The sequence below is a fragment of the Phlebotomus papatasi genome, chromosome 2 (assembly GCF_024763615.1).
Source record: "Phlebotomus papatasi isolate M1 chromosome 2, Ppap_2.1, whole genome shotgun sequence".
In the NCBI taxonomy this organism is placed as follows: Eukaryota; Metazoa; Arthropoda; class Insecta; order Diptera; family Psychodidae; genus Phlebotomus; species Phlebotomus papatasi.
This window is the reverse complement of record NC_077223.1, coordinates 73,263,269-73,283,698: the sequence shown is the minus strand read 5'-3', so window position 1 is coordinate 73,283,698 and position 20,430 is coordinate 73,263,269. Positions and strand designations below refer to the sequence as shown.

General features: G+C 33.8%; 1 protein-coding gene across 4 annotated transcripts in view; it reads right to left on the bottom strand.

Annotated features, from left to right (window-relative positions):
* Positions 1 to 2: 2 nt before the first annotated feature.
* LOC129804300 (SWI/SNF nucleosome remodeling complex component) overlaps positions 3 to 20,430 on the bottom strand; it is a 33,242-nt gene continuing 12,814 nt past the window's right edge. The window contains exons 8-14 of one of the 4 annotated variants that reach the window (XM_055851463.1): positions 16,898 to 17,053; positions 16,392 to 16,712; positions 12,388 to 12,528; positions 8,165 to 9,314; positions 3,908 to 4,824; positions 279 to 557; positions 3 to 207 (exon numbers count right to left, since the gene is read on the bottom strand). In XM_055851463.1, coding sequence (XP_055707438.1) covers positions 112 to 207; positions 279 to 557; positions 3,908 to 4,824; positions 8,165 to 9,314; positions 12,388 to 12,528; positions 16,392 to 16,712; positions 16,898 to 17,053 — 3,060 coding nt within the window. In that variant the 3' untranslated portion in view covers positions 3 to 111. The remainder of the gene's footprint in view (positions 208 to 278; positions 558 to 3,907; positions 4,825 to 8,164; positions 9,315 to 12,387; positions 12,529 to 16,391; positions 16,713 to 16,897; positions 17,054 to 20,430) is intronic. The other 3 variants (XM_055851464.1, XM_055851465.1, XM_055851466.1) reach the window with 3 other exon arrangements.

The following is a 20,430-nucleotide window of genomic DNA, read 5'->3' as shown; positions in this document are numbered from 1 at the left end:
AGCAAAACATCTTGAAAACCAGTCAAAAAGTCATTTCTGTCTCTTTTTTCTTTACCCAAAATATACCAAAAATATATTTGACACAAAATAATTGAAAAAAAAAATGAAAACTCACCGTTTTGCAGATCCACTGTAATTAACTAAATTTCTGAGAATCAATGAGGCCGTCAGGCGGATGCTTTTGGTCACTGGACCTTCATTATCATCCTGAAAATTGTAAAAAGGATATTTTTTTCTTACAATCGATCTGATAAGGGTAAAGTGTTTTTGGGACTCACCATAAGTTCCTTGGGATTGACAAATTCCATCGAATGATGTCGTTTAATCGCTTGCATTGCTGCACTTCCTGCTACACTTGGCAGAGCAGAGGTCAAGGAACTGGAAGACGATGTCGAGAGGGCAGGAGAAGCAGTTCCGCCATCTCCACTTGCAGAAGCTGCCGATGAGACGGTATTGGGGCTTCCGGTGTTCTTTATCAGAGTCACCGGATGTGTTTGATGTGTCCCACTATTCTGAACGCCGCATGTTAATCGTCTCTGTACGGCCATTTTGAAGGACTAAGTAAAAAGAATTCCGTTAAGATTCAAAATGGATCTAAATCGGAAAAAATTGTCAATGACAATTGAGGTTATGAGCAATAATTTCTTTTTGATTTCATATTAATTTAATACAGTAGACTCTCGCTCAATAGGCTCTTTTTCAATCGAGCGAAAAATTTTGTTGACAATTTTGACGTTCAATTATGAAGCTAATTTGCTCAAATTCGCTGTAGTTCTTCCTATTTCATCGTGATTCTTTATAATTGAGCGCTTTTTGTGGAATTTACAAAGGCTTTGATGCCCAAATCTATCGATAAACCGGATGACATTTTGCCCCAAATGCCCAATTGAGAGACAGTCTACTGTAATTGAAAATAAACATCTCAATAAAATAAAATTAAGTGAAATCCGGACAAGTTAATCACTCATTCCCTTGTTCGGATAAAAAAAATATTTCTGAAATTGAGGTTATGGACTTAACCTTAATTAACTAATTAAACTTAATATTGGCTATTTTAATGTTAAAATTACCCATTTAACAGGTTATTTACAGAGTTCTTGGTAATAAAAACTTGGAAAGAAACACTTTAAACTGAACACTTGTGACATTAATGTAAATCTTCGTATTATTTAGGTTAGTTCCAATATAACCTCAAGCTTTATTTAAAGTAATCTCTCTGCAAAATAATGTAATGAAAAAATAAGAAAGCACAAACGAAGGACAAATCAAATACTTATTATATTTTCATTATTAAGACATAACTTATTGGAAATAAATAAGAGTGAAGATTTATTAGGTTATGATTTAGGCTTTTAGGACCGCTCGACACATCAGGTTATTTCATCACAATTAATATATCTTCAAATTTAAAGGTTAGACCTAACGTAATCTGAAATTTATTGAATTAATTTATAGTATAATGGCTCCCATTGATCTTTTTTTTTGTAATTTATGTATTTGTGGTTATGTCGAATTATGATTATGTTTGAATTTTGTGGTTAACCTCAAAAATTTAGTTTTAAACAAGAATTCTAAAAATCACAGTGCAAATGTGATTTTTTTTAAAAAATTTTTTACACATTTCACAATTAGGGCAGAATCACATTGACAGTAAAATGCTCACCGTATTTCGTTAATTTACGCATTTTCATTGCAATTCTTACGCAAATTCTCGATTACCGTATTACCTTACCTCATACTCTGTGGCACTAGGTGAAAATAATATAAGAAAATTGAAGAAATAAAACGAAAATTCGATAAACGGTGAACAAAAAAACTAAGAGAAATTAATCGTAGTTTTTTTTTGCTCACCGTTTATCGCATTTTCGTTTCATTTCTTCAATTTTCTTATATTATTTTCACCTAGTGCCACCAAGTATGAGATAAGGTAATACGGTAATGGAAAATTTGCATAAGAATTGCAATGAAAATGCGTAAATTAACGAAATACGGTGAGGCTACGGCGAGCATTTGATTGTCAATATGATTCTGCCCTTAACCAAATTCTAAACCAACCAAAGTCTAACCACAATCAATAAGGAAAAATTGTAAAATAATGAAATTCGAATTCCTAACCTACAAAAAATTGAACAAAACTTCATTTTGTAAACTTTTTGTTAGAACTTTACTCTCAGACAGAATTTTTGATGAAAATGAAAGGACATCTGCTATACAATATTTTTTCTAATTTTTTTTAGGTTATGTTTAAGATAACCAGAATTGACCTTACAATGGCTGGAGCCGTGCAGCTCTTAAAGAAAAAAGAGTATAACCTGAATTTTACAATTAATTTGGTTCTTGATAGTAAACGTCTGAACAGTTCACTCTCAGAAAGAGACAAGTTCATTAGTGGGCCCAGAAGTTAGTCAAAGACTAACCATAATCAAAACAGAGAGAATTGTAAAATAATAAAATTCTAACTAGAAGAATTGATAAAACTTCATTCTGAAAATGTTTTTCACCCAGAATTTTGCGTCCAGCTTTAATTTTTGGTGAGAATGGACGGACATCTGCTGTACAATATTTCTTCTAACTTTTTTTTGAGGTTATGTTTAAATTAAAGGCTTCTACACAAAAATTGAAAATTAAATTGACTTTTTAAAGGAATAGTCTGCAGTCTGCACTGCTGTCGGTAAAATCGTCAAAATTCTATCAAAAATGTTGTTTTTGACGAAAATTACTCCCAATGTGTAGTGACCTTAAGTTAACCTGAATTTTAAAATTAATCTGTCATTTGATAGCGAAAGCAACATCCAAGCAGTTCATTCTTAGGAAGGGAAAGTTCATTAGTCTTCCCAGAAACCAACCAAAGACTAAAAACAATCGAAAACCAATAACGAAAGATTTTTGAAATAATGAAATTGTAATTCTAACCTAAAAAAGTGGTAAAACTTCATCCCGGAAACTTTTTCAGTCAGAACTTTTGTTTTGAGCGATATTTTTAATGAAAATGTAAGGAAATTATTGTCGTACAATATATGGTTCCTTCATTTTTTAAGGTTAAGTTTGAGGCAACCTAAAATGCCAAATAATTTCTTTTGGCATTTAAAAAGGAATTTTGTAGGTTTTTATTTCAATTTATTGAGGTTACATAAACGAAACCAATTTAATTTAACTCATTTTCAAGTTCGTACAATAATTCTAATAAATAATAAAGAAACCATAAAAACTGAGGTTAGATAGTACTGAAAATAAATAATAAGATTTTTAACTTTAACGAAAAAATCTTATAAGATTTATATAATTGATCTTTTGTAGAACTTTTTAAAAAATTCCATTCAAATTTAATTAGAGAGTACCAAAAAAGTGTTGTTTAAAAATGGTTTTTAAGGTTATGTAAACCTTGGATTATTAAAATTTTTAAAATTTTAGGAATATCACGATGAACTTGTAATGAAAAAATATTATAATCAATTTAAAAAAATATGAGATCCTAAAATTCCTGAATAATTAAAATAAATTAATAATAAAGAGTTTTGGAGGTTATGTCAAAAGAACAACCCAGCGAACACAGTTAGCTAAAAAAAAAGGCAGCGTTTTCAGCATATTTTTGCTGAAAACGCAGCTTTTTTTAGCTTACTCACTGAGAAAAAAGAGGGTGCGATTAACATTTTTTCCTCATAACTTTAACACTTTTTAGGTGTAAAAATATATCAACATTTTTTAATGTTAATTTTACACCTTTTTAAGGGTAAAATTAACATGAAGAAGGGTACCTTTAACCCCTAATACACCTAAAAAGGGTAATATTTACACCGATTTCGGATCAATAATGCAGGGTAAAATTAACATTTCCGGAATGTTATTTTAACTTTTTCGGATTTCTCTCAGGGTGTGCTCAATGGGAAAAAGAATTAATTCAACTTACCTCAGTTGTGCAGTGACGATCGAAGAGGTGTGTCATGAGGGAAAATCTCTTCCTAGGCAGATTGTCGCAGAGATTTGGCCCAGGACCCCATTGACAGTAGATCTCGGCAGTTGGATCGAGGCCATTGGGGCAGTGTGCATTGCATGCATGAATGTATACTTCATTGGCTGATCTGAACTTCTTCCTGGGACATCCTCGCCAATCACACACCCAAAGCCAACTGGCTTCAACCTCTTCCTGCTCCGGCTTGACTGATGTGGCAGTTTCCGCAGGCTTGGTCGGTTGGGCAGCTGGTGTGGTGGTTTGTGGGGTGGGAGACGGTCCTTTAGATCCTGCGGAGAGCTGTGGACTTGGCGATTGAGGCGGATTCGCTGGATTCTGCACAGAATTCTGTTGAATATTCGTCGTCACCTGAACCGTCACTTTTCCAGCCTCCTTTGTGGTCACAATTGTGGCCTGAGATTGCGTCGGGGCTGTCGAAACTGGAGCCGGACTCTCAGCCTCAGTCGTCGCTGCCTTCTGTACAATTGTCACATTTGCAGTGTTTGTAGTTGGAGGAGAAGCAATTGCTGAACTCACAGCTGCCAGCGCCGGCTGCTGAGTTGTTACAATGATCTGCTGTGGCGCCTTCTTCTCCACGACAACCCCGGCGGAGGCGCCAGATGGTTGGGCATTGGAGACGACAGTGTTGAGCGTGACACTGGGCTGAATTGTCGGAGTACTCGTAATACTTGTGGTCTGATTGTTGGGCAGTTGATTGACAATGACATGATGCTGCACCGGTCGCTGCATTTGAGTCACCACCATTTGCTGCCCTTGCTGTGTCATGATAATCTTCTGCGGAGTACCAGTGGTCACTGCACCACCTCCTGCTCCACTCGGTTGTTGCAGAATTATGATGGTTTTTGTTCCTGTTCCTGGAGCAAACAGAAATTTTGCGGATTGTTACAAAAACAAAGGGAAACCGTCTGACCGTGTAGAAGAAGTTTGATGTACCAAGAGGACCATTTAAACCAGGACTTTTTTTTGCAAACCGACGACATTACAAGATAATCTTACAGTGAGATTTGCGCAAAATATTGATCTCACTTTTCTATTCCTCTTCAAATTTTCAATATTATTAAATAACATTAAATTTTTTTTTTTAGCCAAGACACAGTCAGGAGATTATAATAGACGGCAAGATTTTATTTCAGAATTGAACCACTAGAAAAGGTTCTTAAAGACTACCCACTGCAGTTTAGAACAGTAAGGATATAGGTATCCTTATTAATTTAACAGCTCCTTAAAGTCTGAAAATCGGCTTAATACGAACATCAGATCTCATTACATTTTGAAAAACCATTAAATTGCATGTTATTTAAGATTTCCAGACACTTGGGAACTGGACTAAAACTTCAATCTGAAAGAATGCGTTCAAGTGAGATCAAGTGCGCTAATCTGGGCGCTTCGCTATGTCAGTCGTTTATGACGTTTTGCGGAATCTTTTGTTTTTTCCATTTTGTTTTTTACAGTTTTGTTTTTCCCAGTTTGTTTTTGGAATCTTTGTCTTCGGTAATTTTCGTTTTTTTTTTGGAAACTTTGTCTTTGAAAATCTTGTCTTTCATATATTTCAAACAAGTATATTTTATTAATTAAAATAATGAAATTACAATGGTGTTTTTTGAAGGTTTAGTTTCGTCCTTCAGGGCAAGGGGAAATTTTCTGTGTCTTGGGAATGTTTTAAGTTTCGTCCTTTGGGCAAAGGGAAATTCTCTGTGTTTTGGGAAGTTTTTAGTTTCGTCCTTTTGGGGCAAATGGAAATTTTCTGAGAAAAGGGAAATTTTTGGAAAGTTATAAAATATACTTGTGCAAAATATGTGACAGACAAAATTTCCGATAATTGTGCAAAATGTATGAAAGAAGATTTCCAAAGACAAAGTTTCCAAAAAACAAAAATTACCGAAGACAAAGATTCCAAAGACAAACTGGGAAAAACAAAAGTGTAAAAAACAAAATAGAAAAAACTAAGATTTCCGATCCCTCTGAAACCATTCCGTGAGATATTCAGCAGTAAACACAGCCCTTTTCAATGAGAAGAACTTTGGCTTGCGCATGCTGAGCTGTGGATGGCTCTCGTTTTAATATGCTTGTAAATTGAGTGATCCAATTAAAAGACCATTTGACCCAATTAGCGAAGAGGCGATCCACTTAGTGAATGCTAACATATTTCATTATTATCATTATTTTATATATTTCCTCTAATATTTTTAATATATTTTTTTTAATATTATGTTTCTGAATGAAACAGTGAATAATTCTATGGATTTAGAAGAAGTAAAAAAGAATTTCATCAGTCCAAAAACAAGCGTTTAAGTAGCACTCTTCGGAAAGCGATCCAATTACCCCACCTTACTATATATTAATCGCTCAATTTAACGGAAACAGATATCGACAAGCGGTTTTCGGCAAAGGTTAAATGTCGATGGGTGGCTAGAAGCAGATGATGTCAGACCCACCATTCATTTTTCTTTTTTATTGCATATAGTAAGGTGAGGTAACTGGATCGTTTTCTAAATCTATAGAATTATTCACTGTTTCAATCAGAAACACAATATAAAAAAAAATTATCAAAAATATTAAAGAAAAAATATAAAATAATGATAATACTGAAATAAGTCAGCATGCTCTAACTGGGTCACCTTTTCGCTAATTCATTTTTAATTAAACCTTTGGATTTAAAATACTTTTTTTCACAAGGAAAAAAAAACAATAAATGTTTTCAATCAACCAGCTGCCATTAGCGAAAATATCACTGCTAGAAAATTTTTAGTGAAAAACCCAGCTGGCACAAGATTAAAATAAGTCGATTACACTCACTTATTTAATGGACAAAAATATAATTTTTGCATTTTCTCAAAATTGAATAGTTATATTATGTTACTGTACTGACTATATTACGGAAATAAAAATAAAAATATTAGCCGTACTCACTATGGCGCTGTTATCTTGTAATATCGTTATCTCGTTATCTCGTTATGTTCTCGTAATGTATTTTATAAATGAAAAATTATAACAAGATAACAGATTACGGAGATTATCCTAGGATATTTTTTGCATGATCCCAATTAACTCCTGAGCTTAGATATTTTTAGTAAAAAATCGTGAATTTTCGATTTTCTGCTTCCTTGCAGATATCCTGACTTTTTTGATATTTCTAGATCAGAATAAGGAAAAACCTCTCGGGGCCAATAAGTATGATAACTAACAATTACAGATTACATAAATACGAAAAACAATTTTTTCTTAAATTTTCAAAAAACTTGTTCAAACTTTATGGGTACTCTCGTCCCCAAAAATCTAGAGGTCAAATGTAAGGTTATCCCGCCAATGCCCGTCATTTGCTTTTTGACACCAACCTTGTAACAAAATTCCAAGCGGGAGTGACATTTTTGCCAATATGGCCGATAATTTTGACATTTGGCATCGCGGGAGATTGCTTTCAGGAAAGTTTTTCCTATTCTTCCTTATTTTGGTGATTTCTTATTATCCAGGAAGTGTCTTTTATGCTTTTGAGAAAGTTTAATGCGTCTACAATAACATCGTGTTGAAAGAAATGTGTTTCAAAGTGTTATGTGTAAAATATTATTAGGAATCTGTTGGCAAGCAGGAATTTGGTGTCTTTTTGACCACTTCCTGGGCATCCCACAAGATACTAGTCAATAATTCTTCTTGTTTTAGTGATCAATATTGCAAAGGAGTCCTTTGACACGCACAAATAGTTTACAAAATCGATAATATTGGCTTTGGGAAAATTGAAGTTTGTATCCTTTGCGTTCTTTTGGGGACGAGAGTACCCATGAGTTTTCCAATTTTCCAGAGGCGGAGAAAATTTTTTCTGTGTAAAAGTATCATATTTGACCACTAGTAAGAGTTACAATAAAGTGAGTTTTACTGAAATTCGTTCGCTGGATATGTTGTGGTCCGGAAAGAGTTAAAACGTTAAAAGGCTCTAGAGAGCGCATTTCTCAACCGAATAGGATCAAGTTTTGGCTCGTTGGAAAAGTCTTGGAATTTCTGATAAAAATGAACCGGTTCCAATCGGTTATGAACCGATAACTATTTTTTCTCTGAAATCAATTTTATTATTCCTGAGCAATTTTTTAGGATCATTTGAGCGATTTCCAAATTGGTTCAAATCGGTTTTGGATCGGTAAACCGTTTAATGATGCGTATGTTCGAGAACTTCGCAAAACATGGGAAAAAATCGATACTAACCTTGCTGTTGGGGCGATTGCAGCAGTAGCGTTTGCAGAGGATGGGATGCTTGAGGAGCTGCCACTACATAGGTCTGCCCCTGTGGATTTGTGGCCAGGACGTACTGCGTCTGTGGCTGAGTAGCCAATTGAACTGGCTGCACCAATTGTCCCGTCTTCGTCAACTGTATCTGATTCGTCCCTCCTGCCGAATGTTGCAGTATCACAGGAACCGTCTGATATCCCGATTCTGTCTTAATCGTCGCCGTCGTTGGAGTGCCCAGACTCGCTGTTCCGCCCTGTGACAGTATCATCTGAGGCTGAGCCCCCGGCGACATAATAATTTGCCTCTGTAGTGGCACCGGAACCGTTATCATTTGCCCCGTAGTCGATGGTCCTTCCACTTTCTTCTCCACAATCACCGTTTTTGTCGGTGCTGCTGGTGTTTGTACTTTAACATCTGCTGCCGTCTCTTCGGTCTGTGGCACAACATCCTCCTCCAAATCTTCATCCTCAAGTGCCGAAGCTGCCAATTCGGCAAATAATTTGGCCGCATTGGCCGACGGGGCAACTGTTACAGCCTCATCTTCTTCCTCATTCGAATCAATTGTAATCACATCACTAGCTGCATTTGTGGAATTTGCCTTTTTAGCTGGCGGTGAAGATTCCTCACTTGAATCCCCACCACCAGAATCTAGTCTCCTCTTTAGGCTATTCTCACCACTGTTGCTATTGCTACCACCACCAAAAAGTGGTGGATCGAGTGATTTTCTCTCCAGCAAATCTGCCAACATTTTATTAGCACTAACAACATGTGATGCCTTATTTAGTGAATCTTTTGAGCTATTTTCATCTTCAGTACTACATGCTGAACTCTGATTATTCTGCACGAGAACCCCTTCGAAACTCGTTAGAGAATTTTCCGCATCATCGACAAAGGCATTCTGATTGATACTCGTGATACTGGATGCCACAGAATTATTACCCGTAGAATCGGAATCATCATCAATCTTCACAGGGGCACTCACAATCACTGCCCGTTGATTCTGAACACCACTTAGTGGTGCTAGAGGCGGAACAGGATCCCAATTATTCATCCCTGCATGATCATCCTGAGGCAATTTCTTCTCCAACAAAATCGGCCCAGAAATCACATTTGTACCAATTGGCCCCTACAAAATCATTTAAATCATTCTCAATCCCTCTCATCCCTAAACCTTTTTCCTACACTGAGAAAAAACGGGGATGCGATTGACTTTTTTTCCTCATAACTTTAACATTTTTTAGGTGTAAAAATCAACATTTTTTAATGTTAATTTTACACCTTTTTAAGGGTAAAATTAACATGAAAAAGGGTAACTTTAACCCCTAATACACCTAAAAAGCATAATATTTACACCGATTTCGGATCAATAGTGCAGGGTCACTGAGAAAAAAGAGGGTGCAATTAACTTTTTTTCCTCATAACTTTGACATTTTTTAGGTGTAAAAATACAATATATCAACATTTTTTAATGTTAACCTTACACCTTTTTAAGGGTAAAATTAACATGAAAAAGGGTAACTTTAACCCCTAATATTCCTAAAAAAACATAATATTTAGGGGAAGGTTTTGAAGGCTCGTATTAAAAAAGGAGTCCAAGATTTAAGATTTTTTACTAAATGCCACACGCACCGAATCAATTATATCACTATATCAAAAAAAATCTCTTACTTATTGGGTTCATAATTCTGCATCACAAAATTCCTGAAATGGGGCAATCATCTTATTGATGAACCCCTAAATATAATTTAAAAAAAAATCCTGGAAGTCCTTGGATTTTCCTCTACTGGAAAATGAAAATGTAGCGGAATTTTTTACGAAGGTGCCCTGGTTAACTCAGCTTCGTACCAATTTTTCCCACCTCTGTAGGCCTCATTTTCCCCGAAAACATTGCACCAGACACAAAAATTTCGGCATCACTACTTAGATGGAACTTGCATCTACCTGTTTTCACCATTTGTAGGAGGTATCACGCATTAAAAATCAATTTTAAGCTATTTTTCTAACACATGTTTTTTGACACTCGGAAAACCATTTTTTTTTCTGCAATCTGACACTCAGTTAAAAGCTTGGTTAGGTATGATTCTCTCATAATCACACTTAATGTAATCCTCAGCTAACACCTACAATGGGTCTTACAGAACATATTTTGGACGTTAGGGTGGAGTAACCACTTATCGCCACTTTTAGGTAAAAGTGAAATTGATTGTATTATAACTTTTGACCCCTTCTTATCAGATAACTCAAATTTGACAAAAAGTTACTTAAATATATTGGCTCTAGATTCGTCAAAACAATTGTCCTACAATTTAACGCGGGAGTACCAAAAAATTTGATTTTTATTAACAATGCAAAAATAACCACTTCGTCGCCACTTTTTACCACTTTTCGCCAGTTTTGTAACCATTTCTCGCCACCCTCTTGAAAACGTCCAAACTCGATTATTTTGAGCAATATTATGCAAAGAATACATTTAGAATTTCCTTTTCCTCATGTTCACCTTATTATTATTCTTATTAAATGATTTTTCTTCACTTTTATTTGAGAAATCAAATTATTAGACTATTGCAGAGAGTAAACAAAGTAGATTTGACAACTGAGAATGTATGAAGTGAAGTTAGCGTCGCCTGTTGAAAAGCAATGGCGACAGGTGGTGAATCAATTTTAAAATATTACCACTTTCCGCCATGGCTCATTTTTACATAAATATAACATAAAATGAAATATTAACTAATTAAATACAAATTTTATGTATTCGCCGAATGTAATTAATGTTCAATAGGCAAATTATTTATTCAAAAATTAAATTTTGTTCGATCAAAGTTTCATGACACTTATTATATTTGGTAAGAAATATTGGATTCGATGCACTTGCTTAAAATATTCCTCTAAAAAATGCTCAAACATTCAAATTCAAAACAAAAAATTAGTGTTTTTCGACTTTATACGTAGCAGCAATAAAAATACAAGTAACTTTGCGGCTCATTTATTTCATAAATCGTGAAAAATAGCGATTTCAATATAAGTGGCGAGAAGTGGGGCACTGGCGAGAAGTGGTTATTCCACCCTACTGATTTTAAAAATGACCAGCCACCAATTTAAAGTGAAATGAAGGGAAGTTCCACTTTAAAAGAAGGAAAATTGAATGAGAAATACTCAAAATACATAGAAGTGGAAATTAAAGAATCACATCTACCATAAGCAGTCTAGTTTCATCACTGCACAAATCAGAAAGTAGTAATCACACCTATTGTAATCCTTATTTTTTTTTTCTAACGTCTTGAATCTGTCTTACAGAACATTTTTTGAAGATCAGTGATTTTTAGAATCACCAGTGATTAATTAAAAGTAAAATGTGAAAAATTCCGCTTGAAAACAAAGCAAATTGGATGAAAAATTCTCAAAACGCACCGCATGGGCAATGAAAGAATCACACCTACCATAAGCAGATTCAGGCTTAATGTTTAATTTGACAGAAGTAAAATAAAAACATCTGATGAAGTCTCATTTTGATGGGAAGTGCGTGTTTTCCTTCGAGATTTTAGTGAAAATTGTTTAATATCTTAAAATTTTCTGGTGAATTTATTCAGTGGAACCTCTGATGAGTAAAATATCCCGAGCGGCGTGCACAGTGTGACCCAAAACAGTGAGGAATTCTCAAAGTCGGTGGCCAATAATTTTGACAGATGTTTTTACGAAGCTGCAGAATTCAATGTTCCTGAGCTGCAAGGGTGGTAATTTTTATGAATTTTCCTCCACCCACAAAAACGACCCCTTCAAGCAAAAGATTTTCACGGTAAATATTAACCCTAATAAACCCTCTATAACTTGGAATAATTGCTTTTTCGCAAAAAACCCTTGCAGTGTGCAAAAATGCATAAAATATTACACATCAGAATTACGATTTTATGCCCATTTTTTATTTTTGCCTTTTGGATCCAAGAAAAAAGGCCTAGACTTCCAAGTTTGTCAGGAAATGTGAGATGTAGAACTAGCTTTTAGATTATATGTCCATGGATGAAATTCATTTAGTAACTCGGAAAAAAATCAACTTTTACGAAGCTGTAACATTACGAAGATGCAAAACCTTCCCCAACACCGATTACGGATCAATAGTGCAGGGTAAAATTAACATTTCCGGAATGGTATTTTAACTTTTTCGGATTTTTCTCAGTGTTTTTTTTTTACATATACAAACTTACCTTAACCGTGATGTTGGCCTTTATCGGTGTCACCGTTGCATTTGAACCTTGATTGATGACAGTTGTTGGAAGTGCTCCATTTCCCGTCTGTTTCTGCTGTGCCAGCTCCTTCTGCTTCTGCAAATGCTGTCGCTGTGCAACCTATTGTTATTCAAATTCAATGCATTTCTTTACAAATTTAATCCTCACATTTAAAAAAATATATTATTTTAATGTTAGACGACACACTTTGCATTATAATCGTGCATGATCTCAGCAAAAACGAGAAATTACTATTGGATTGTTTTTTAAAACAGTATTTTACTCTGGTTGAAATACTTTGGTAATAGAATGTCGAAGTGAACCTTATCAGAATTGGAAAAATGTGAAATAATTATTCAGAGACTTCATTTCTTTCCTTCATTGTTATAGGTAATTATGAAAATACAATTTTACTGTTTATCTTTATTTTTACTGTTTTCTCTATAAAATAAATCTTCTACAATGATCCACAAAAAATAGAAATAAATTTGCTGAATATTTTCAATTTTTCACTGTGGCTTTTCCAATGCAGGTTATTTATTTGGAAATTTATACGAAAAAATGAATAGAAACTGAGGCCTTCGAATAGTATTCTTGATTGAATTTGGCCTAAGTTTTTGACTGAAGCTTCAATAACTTATTTTCTAATTCATAAACAGGAATTAGTAAAATTCAGTAATGATAACCTAGGATAATTATCTCTTAATATTTTGAAAATTTAGAAATACAGTGGGACCTCGATATAGTCAACCCCCGATAGAGTCAATCTCCAATAGAGTCAACAGTTATTTTTTTGCTCTACGGACTCCGATAGAGTCAACTTGGACCAAAATTGACTCCTATAGAGTCAATTTTTCCATTATTACACTATGCAACACGATTTTTGGCACACGGATCTCATATGGTACGTTTGGTAGAGTCGAGTTCCCTGATCAAGAGTCTGTTCTTGGTTTTTCTCCTATACGTCACAATTTTCTTTAATTATTATTTTTTGTTTTTGCTGTTTTGTCACATATTACCAATTATTCCTCCGGTTCTAGTGTACAGAACTTAACAAATGGGCATCCGTTGGAAAGGTAAGTAGTTGTGCTTCAACTTGAAAATTATGTGATATTTTTTCAAAAAATCCTAGGGAGCGGAAAAACAAAATCAAACCAAAATTTCTCAAAAATGACCTAAGAAAGCAACTTTTGAAAAATCATATAAACTAAACTAAACTAAATATCAATGTACTCTCTTCAGCACACAATATATTTCACTTAGGATTACATTTTTACCATAGAAGACATCCTGCTCCGATACCTCTAAATGCCGGGACATTTATATCTATATTTCGTTCAAACATAATTTTTTTGCTCAGATTATGCCATCTGCCCGATTTGGTCGTTTTAGTGTAACAAAAATGATTTTTTTCCCATATTAAAGCTGCGAAAGTGCGCAGCAGCTAATATGACCGCTTTTACTCGGCTAGGGTAAATGTCCTAATTCAAAACTATTTTCAGACGCTTTAACTTTGACAGAAGATTCAACATATTAAGTTCATATTTTTTCTGAAGAGAATTACATAAATTTGCTCCTTGACTCTTCTAAAATGTTACTGTTTAGTGAAAATTCTTTAGATATAATTTGAAAACTTCTTAAATACAAGAAAAATACGCAAGCGTAAAATGCTTCTATTGGAAACATAAATATTAATCCAAATGGAGACAAGGGAAAGTTTCTAATTGGAGACAAACAGTGTAAGTGAAACCGCGACGAAAGGCTTCCAAAACCTTGTTGAGTTGTTCCTGAGCACAGGATTTGTTCTTATTCCTGGTCTTTTCTCCTTTCCCATCTAAAACAATAAGATAAGAGATAAGATTTTGCCAGGGGTCAGTTCTCCATTTCGGATATTCCGATGCATCCAAGCCACCAATTGGGCCCCTTATGCTTCCCCAATCCTATTCCATCTTATCCCCCGATACGGGTAGCCGCTCAATATCGCAGCTCTGTGAGCAGTCAGTGCCGTTACTATATCACAGCATCCCTTCTCGGTGTGTGTTTGGGATCAGTGACAGCGAATATTTGTATCGACTGAGTACCACTTTCATGTCGAAACTCGTTTTCGTACCAGCCTCTATTGTTTAGGCGGTTCACTTTTTTTTGCCAATATGCACCATTGACATTACTATTCATTCATTCACTGGACGAATTCAAAGCCGATATGGCATGAGAAATCTTTTTCTGCTGCTGCTCAGCTTTGAACCCCAGACCTCGCAGTCATAGAGCTACTACTCTATCCACTGACCCACTCGAGGCCCTATCTAAAACAATAAGAAAATCTCTCCAAAAAAATCATGTTTCCGGGGTTTCCTATTGAAGCATTTGCAGACACTTCAGAAAAACTCTTTGTTCACGAAATAGGGAATTATTTCATTTGAAAACTTCACGTACCGTTAACAATAATGATTAGCACTGAATTTAACTAAAATTAGCCAGAAATATGACATAAATGTTAAACAAAACGAATAAACAAGTCACTTTATTGTGTTTTTCATTGGAAAACATGGTCGATCGATGAAAAATTCAATGGTGAAAAGGTACACTTTTTAATTTTTCTGAGAAATTAACAAATTAAAATTTGTGAATATGAATGGATTTTCGCTTTATTTGGAGCAAAATTAATTAAATAATAAAACTGTGGTGTAGAAAATATATAAATATAATAATTTAGTACTGTATTTATCGTGAAAACAATGACGTTTCCATTTAGAATAGCGAAAAATTTCCATTTGGAGCAGGTTTTGAATTAGCCTAATTTACCCTACATTATTTAAAATAAATGTTTAAAAGAAAATTCAATCATTCTTTGATATTGTTGTAGTTCGTCCCATGAACAAAAGATCCCCCAATTGAATTATCTCGGCTACCGAACAAGTGATAAGATCAAGTTTTGAGACAAAATTGTAGAGGAAACTCTGGTCTATATTCCATAATCACCTATCTACCAGTTCATTTACATCCTAGATATTTTTATTTAAATAAAAGTTTGCAATTTTTCAGAAATTTGATTCCAAATTGCTGTATAATATAATATCTCTCATCTTCAGTTCCAAATCGAATTTGCATGCACTCTGTGTTTGCTCACGCTAACACTGAGAAAAAAAGAGGCTACGATTAACTTTTTTCGTCATAACTTTAACACTTTTTGGGTGTAAAAATATATCAACATTTTTTAATGTTAATTTTACACCTTTTTAAGGGTAGAAATAACATGAAAAAGGATAATTTTAACCCATAGTACACCTAAAAAGGGTAGTATTTACACCGATTTCGAATCAATATTGCAGGGTAAAATTAACATTTCCGGAATGTTATTTTAACTTTTTCGGATTTCTCTCAGTGAAGGATTTCACCTACAATAAGCTGTATAATACAATAATAATATTGCCACTTCTCAATTTAATAAAATTATCCCACAAATATTTCTTTTTTTTTTCAGAATAATCATTAATTTTCCCAGATAAAATTCACTTCAACAACTTTTACAATTATACAACATCAAATTGACATTATTATTTAGTCTGTTATCATTAGAAAAATATATCAATCTTTAGTTTTTACATCTTTAAGAGCAAATTCCAAAAGAGAAAAACAAGTTTGTTATTAAATAAAAAATATATATAATCAAATACAAAACGAAAACTATTAAAAGAAACACAACATTGAGTTTCTTTTCAGCAATTGAGTTAATATTAAAAGAATAAGGCAGGTTTATGCATGCCAATTAAATAGTTGTTTTCTTTACATGGAGCATTGTTTGAGTGTTTTGCATTGACCCTAAAAAAGTCACGAGACCGCATTGCACTCACTTCTTTTTTTCTGTTTATACTCTTTTCTATATGCAACGCAGTTGATCTAACGCAATATTTTTCTTTAAATTCATTTTAAAATATTATATAAAATTAATTTATTAATAAGAATGTTAGTATATTTTGGGTTACCTGATGCAGATTCACATTCGGAGCAATCAAACAAGTAGAAACACTACTACCAGCGCTTTGGTCGTTAACAGGGGATGTTACCTTATTGGCCAAGAGACTCTTAATTAAACTACTGCTGGACGTTGATGTCGATGGGACAGTCGATGATACAGTTGTCGATGCAATTTGAGGAACAACCGATGATTGATTTGCATTGATTAGCGGCTTTACAATCGCACTATTGACATTTGTTATCTGCTGTGATTGATTGCCACTGACCACAATTACATGATTTTCCGGATGTTGATGGTTTAAGGCGTGCTGTGGCTTTTGCAGAGTTGACTACAAAAAGGATGAGAGAAAAAGAAGCCCAGAACAATGGGGGCTAATTAATATCCCAAATCCTTTTATCTACCACCAAAAAAAAGTTCGAAGCAAAGGCGAAAAATGATTTTAAGAATTATGTTTTTTTGTGTGTTGTGAAAATGTGAATTGCTCAGAGTAAATGATGAAATATCGTTGCTTACGGGCTTCTTATTAATTACAACACTCTTGCTCTGATTGAGCTGAGCTACCAAAATTGATCCCGGCTGTGTCTGTGGCTGCTTATTCACTGTCACCTTCTGTTGTTGCACCGTTGTTTGATTGCAACTTGTCACCTCGGCCGGAGTTGCAGATGCCGTCTGGGATTAGTTAATTGCAATGTTTTAACCATATCTTCTGCTATTTCTTCTTTTTTTTTTCTTTTCTTGCATTGAAAGACTCTGTTACATGATGATTTGAAAAGCACAACAGCACAGACAGAAAAAGAGCATTCACATTTATACTGTGCCCTCCACCGCATGAAGAAAGTTTGTTTTTTTTCAATACACAGAAATAATATTTTGGAAAATTCTTAGTAAATGTATGTGCATTCCCACTGGGGATTTACGAATTACTCATATACTTCGTAAAATCCCCTGAAAAGTTCGTAAAAGTTTGTACCTTTTACAAACATTTACACAGAAAAAAAATTTGTAAAATTGTTCGTAAATGTTTGTGAAATCCTATGGAGGACTTAGGAAATATGCTCGTGAATCGTATAACCCACAAACAAGTTCGTAAAATTTTGTACTTTTTCACAAACCTTGTTCGTAAAATGATCATTTGACGAACATCTTTTGGACCTTTACAAACATTTGTTCGTAAATGTTCGTAAAGGTCCAAAACACACAAAAAAAATTCGTAAAATTTTGTCATTTGGTCGTATTTGTTCGTACATTTTTGTTTGTCTGGCAAAAATTTACGAACGAGTACGAACAAATTACAAAATTTTACGAACATTTTTTTGTGTGAACATTTACAAATGTTTGTAAAAGTTCAAAAAATGTTCGTCAAATGATCATTTTACGAACAATGTGAAAAAAATACAAAATTTTACGAACTTGTTTGTGAGTTATACGATTCACGAGCATTTCGTAAGTCTGCCATAGGATTTCACAAACATTTACGAACAATTTGACAAAATATTTTTTTTTCTGTGTACATAAGCACTCAATGAGCAGTTTTGATTCTTTTACAAACATTTGTTCATACATTATTGTTTGTCTGACACAATTTTACAAACAAATAACAAAATTTTACATAAATTTTTTATGTGTTTATGAACATTTACGAACAAATGTTTGTAAAATAACAAAAAAATGCTTGTCAATTGATCATGTTACGAACAATGTTTATGAGATATTTACAAACATTTACAAACTTTTTATCGGGTTATACGATTTACAACTATTTTGTAAGTCCCCAATAGGAATCGACAAACATTTACGAACAATTTTACGAAATATTTTTTTCTGTGTAGGACATAATTTCTAAATAAATACATAAAGCCTAAGAAGAGACACTTAGCCTTATTTGAATCTTCGCAGGATTAACCAAATCTTAATTTTAAGATATAAGATCGGATTGGAAATATTCCAGATATGCCTGACGCTAATACAATATTCTCATTAATATGTATTCATATTTTAATATTGAAATAAAAACTTTCAAGTTGAAGAACAACAGTTGAAAAACGGAAAAAAAACTGTTCAAATTATACCAAACAACTCCGCTCTTCTCTGCCTTAATAATTTTCAAAACCAATTTTGATGTTGTTTTAGAAAGTCATAAATAAGATTTTGTTTTTCAAATTCATAGCAATTCCTTTACGATTAGAGATAAGCTTAATTATTTTCATACTGCATTGAAGTAGTCACATTATTCTTTTACTTAACTATAAGCTTCCATATTTTTTCAAGATTAGTTGTATTGCCCAGCTTTAGTAAGCTCCGCCTACAAACAATTTTAGGCCACGCCCTTTGGGCAACTAAAGAAAAATAAAAAACTAATTATTTCAAAAGAATGTGATAATGCCATTTTCGAACGATGAAATTCAAATGAATTTATTATTTTCATAGCGGCTGCCGCTGTCTTACCGCTGTCACTAATAATTGCATTAGAAAACCACTCGTTAGCCCAGATAAGCTTATTGCAGTTGAGGTATTTTACAGGCGACCTCAGAGTGCTTGAAGGTAAAGAACAGCGCCAAGCAAACTAATCTCAGCAGCTGAAGCGAATAAAATTGGCTCGACGACGTGAGTGTTTAGCGCATATATACATATACGAGTGACTTTGCACTCTGAGGGTGACTTAGGATAGGACCCGTGATTTTTGTGAGCTTTTCTTTAATTGTAGCCATTCTAGCACTTAACCCTTTAAGGACTATTGGAACACCGGTGTACCATAAAAAAAAAAATTTTCCTGACTATCTAAAGTTATTTTTTCTTATGTCTGTACATATTTGTAAAGTAGAAGGTTGAAGGAATCTAGGATATTTTTTGCAAGTCTCCAGCTATTTGCTATGTAGTAAATACTAAAGCTCAAAAATGACGAATTTTTAAATTCTCATAATGATAATTAATTTTATTTATTATTTTACACAGTAGGACCTCGATAGAGTTAACTAATTATTTCCAGGTCTTCCAGGTTGAAGCGTAATTTTTATGATCTTTTATCATGTACATTTTTTAAAAAAGTAAGATTCCAAGTTCCAAATACCCCGGATTAACCTGTAAAGAATATCATCTTCCCTAGGCTTATCATTGGTCATTTCTAATCTAAATAGTTTGAGTGCAAAGAAAGAGAAAGTTCATTGATAACGGTTAATAATCATTTGTCAATATTTTTTTCGTTCTCTCTATTCTTCTTCGTTTAATCTATTATTTACAGGTATCATATTCGTGATCCACTTGTCTCAAATGTGTACATACATATTTTCAACCTAATCTGGCGAGGTCGGATTTCTCTTCGGACCTCAAAAATATCAGCTAAAATACCAGCGAATTAAATTTTAAATGCTTTTATTTTATTAGTCCAGCTATTATTGAAAGCTCAAGTTGAATCTAAAAGTTGAACACGCCACGCCTACTGGGAATGAGAAGCCACTCCCACTTTTACCGACATAGTGTTCATCTAAAAAACAGTTTTTGGAGTTCTTGTCGAAAAAATCTCAATAGACCTGCTTGGAAGTTCTCAGTTATAAAATTAGTCATAAATAATTGAATTTTAAGTCTGACAATGACTATTGAGCTTTAATTAAACAAAAGTATTAATCTAGCAAAAAATTTGTAAATTATTTTCATATAATTTCTATTTCTTTCGCTTGGGGATTCACTAAACGCAATTTGTAAAAATCTCTAGGAGGCGTGGCCTAATTTTCATGGGCGAATTCCGTACACTGCCTCTTCATATTGAAATAGAAGAAACTATTTATTTTTAATTACCACTAATTAAACATCATTAAGTCTTTAGTATCCAAAAATATTGCTTTCTTTTCCACTGAGGCTTCTGAAAGGGGCGTGACCTAAAGTCATTTAGAGTTGCAACTTACTCAAAGGGAATATTATAAACCTTTCTGAATGGACTCATTAGTGTTTTGACTTTCATAAAAATCAAAACAATATCTTATAATTCTGTAAAGCAAGCTAAAATTATATCCCATTTTCTCTTGATAAACAATTCTTCCCTTTAACTTCAA